The 2,905-nt window shown below is 49.7% G+C and overlaps 1 protein-coding gene across 1 annotated transcript in view; it reads right to left on the reverse strand.

The window, feature by feature from the left end:
* Positions 1-444: 444 nt before the first annotated feature.
* FBLN5 (fibulin 5) overlaps positions 445-2,905 on the reverse strand; it is a 71,364-nt gene continuing 68,903 nt past the window's right edge. Inside the window, exon 11 of the mRNA XM_011373152.2 lies at positions 445-1,413. Coding sequence (XP_011371454.1) covers positions 1,252-1,413 — 162 coding nt within the window. The 3' untranslated portion in view covers positions 445-1,251. The remainder of the gene's footprint in view (positions 1,414-2,905) is intronic.

The raw sequence follows: 2,905 nt of genomic DNA on the forward strand, positions 1-2,905 counted from the left end.
TTAGAGTTTTAATAATTCCTGACACCTGGGCCCTACCTAAGACCTACTCATTCAGAATCTCTGGGGACGATGCCCCGGAAATCAGTTTTTTCTTAAAAGCTCCACTAATTCCATGACTGGGTGGTCAAGGTCGAGGACCACTGATTCACAGTAGCTCGAATACATTCCCGTCCTGGAAAAGTAGCTGGAAATAATCCACATAGCAGAGGAAGTTCTAGCTGTTTTCTAATCGAGTGAAATGGGATTCGGGGTTGATGCTTCCTCCTAACTTCTCCACCCCCATGTCTGCTCCCCTCTCCCCATCATGTGCCTGAGTTATAAATGGTGATCGAACTGTCCAGACAGCTTCTCAAGCCAGTACACAATGAACGGGTTTAAAGAGAACAAGAACCAAACCCAGATGCTGAAGCATCTAAGATGCCAAAATGAACCAAACACAAAACATCTCTTCAAATATTTAATCAGTTTGGAGACCTCTGCCTTCCAACCCAGTTGAGTAAAAATTCCAAAGAAAGCACGATTCAGGGGTCTTCAAAGAAAACGTTGGGCTAAAATGGGGAAGACTGGGTGTGGGAAGACAGAACATAACATGTGTCCGAAGGCCTTTTGAAGGAATTCTACCACGTATTATTTTTTAAAAAAACTCAAAATGAACAAGAAAGGATAAACAGTTATACAAATTTCTGGACAACCAAAACTTTTTTTACCGCTGAAAATACCATACATGGTTTTGAAATAGACTCTTTAAAAACCCTTAGATCCTACAGTGGTTTCTTTCCATAGCCTCCTCTGTACATACAAGAAGCGAACTAGCTACCCATGGCGTCCCCGTGAGCTCTTTGGGCCTTTGCAAAGCAGCGATTGGCAAGAGAGAGAGAGAAGGCGTGGGAGAGGTGAGAGGAAGTTGTTCACAGTCTTTGAACATGGACTCAGACCCCAGCAAACCTAATCTATTTTCTTCGAAAAACATGACAATCAACTGAAGGCCCCAAACAATCACCGTCAATCTCAGGTCTGGGTGTCAACGATAATACTTTTTGATAACTGCATTGTAGGAACTGGGGGAGCAAGTCCTTCAGAGTGACAGGGCTACAATATGACAGGCGGGGTCAGGACACTGGGGCCGACTCCCTGGGGAACCATCAGCAGGAAAGGCGGAATGTCTGTCGCGCTCGCGTTCTCCCTCTTCGGTTCTTCTCTCCTGTCCCTTGGTGCTGTTGAGAGGCTGTGTCAGAGGCTCCGGCCCCGGGCTCAGAACGGGTACTGCGACACGTATATCCGCAGTCGGATCACGGAACTGCCTCTGAAGTTGATGACGGTGTTGACAGTGATCATTTCCAAGTCTAGCTGTATGTCCCGGGGCCCTTTGATGGGGCGTGTCATCACTAGGGTGGCACTGATGGGGCCTGTTTGCTGTGGACAGAACCGGGACACTCGTTAGAGAATCCTGACCAACCCAGGCGGGCGGGGTCAGCTTGACCACAGAAGCTGTGGGGAAAGCAGACAGCTGTCAGGTGACGTGGGCTCTCGCATTCCCACAGCAGAGGGCCCCGGGGGGGTCTGGCCACAGCCCGCCTCTGCAGCCTCACTCAGCATCCCCCTTGCCCACTGCAGTCACACTGGCATCCCCTTGGTGCCACTCCTCCCAGCTTCGCCCACGCTCCCCCTGGCTCTTTCCTGCTAACTCTTCGGGTTTTACCTGGAAACGTCACTTCCTCAGGGGAGCCTTCCTTGCTTTCCTCCATCTAAGTTGCTGCCTCCCCTCCCCCGTGGCCCTCTTCCATCGCACCTGCTACTTTGCATAGGATGGAAAGTAGTCATTACCAGGTGTCATCATCCACACTATTTACTTGATCCACGTCCAATGTCTAGGTCCCCACTAGACCGTGAGCTCCATGGAGCTAGGATCGGAGTCAAGCTTTTCACCACTGAATCCCCTGAAACCCAGCGTAGTGTCTGGCACACAGCAGGTGTTCAGTAAATATGTCTTGAATGAAAGAACAAATAATTGATGGCGCTGTGTGACTCACGGTTGTCACTTCACCTCTCAAGGCCTCACCTCTACAGTGAGGGTTTGTGCCAAATCATTGGTTCCCGAGTAAACAGCCTCCAAAACGCCTCAGACACTTTTTTTTAAAACTAACAATTCCCGGGGCCAATTCCAAGATTTCCTGCCTCGCTGGATTTCAGACGATGCCTAAGAAAAACGTAATTCGTTTACGAGCCTCCAGGTGGTTCCAATTTGCCGCCCCCGCTGAGGCTCCCGTCTAGACACTACGGTCACCTCCAGCTTTACCATTCTGTGACCCTGTCGCTGTAGTCCTAATAATTTCATGTGAACGTTTCTCCTCCAGTGAATCTTTTTCTAAAACTTCTGAGGTAGAGAGAGCAGCTTGACATCAGCTGAGCACCCGCCATGCATGAGGCATATACCTTTCCGGATGCTTTTATGCACATGTGCTGATTTAATCCTCACGAAAACCCTGAGAGGCCTTGCTACGCAAAGCGTGGTCCCTGGAACAGCAGCAGCAGCATCACCAGGGAGCCTGTTAGAAATGCAGGATCTCAGGCCCCACCTGAGGCCTCCTGAGCCAGAATCTGGAGCTTAACACAATCCCCAGGTGAGTCATGGACACCTTAATGACCGAGAGGCGCTCATCTAAAAGCACAGGACGAGGCTGGGGGGCCTGGCACCAAACTAAAGGTGTCTCATTATTTTCTCATTTTATAAATAAGCAAACTGAGGCCCAGGGAGGTTAAGTAATTGCTTAGGGTCACCCAACTTAGTCAAGGTCAGAGCCAAGGGATTTCATTCGGGTGGTCTGTCTGATCCCCGAACCCAGGCCTATTTCCCTGCACAACGGTCATCAGAAGAGACTGATGGGTGTTTTACTTCTCCTGAGCT

This window comes from Pteropus vampyrus, unplaced genomic scaffold (assembly GCF_000151845.1).
Source record: "Pteropus vampyrus isolate Shadow unplaced genomic scaffold, Pvam_2.0 Scaffold219, whole genome shotgun sequence".
Classification (NCBI taxonomy): domain Eukaryota; kingdom Metazoa; phylum Chordata; class Mammalia; order Chiroptera; family Pteropodidae; genus Pteropus; species Pteropus vampyrus.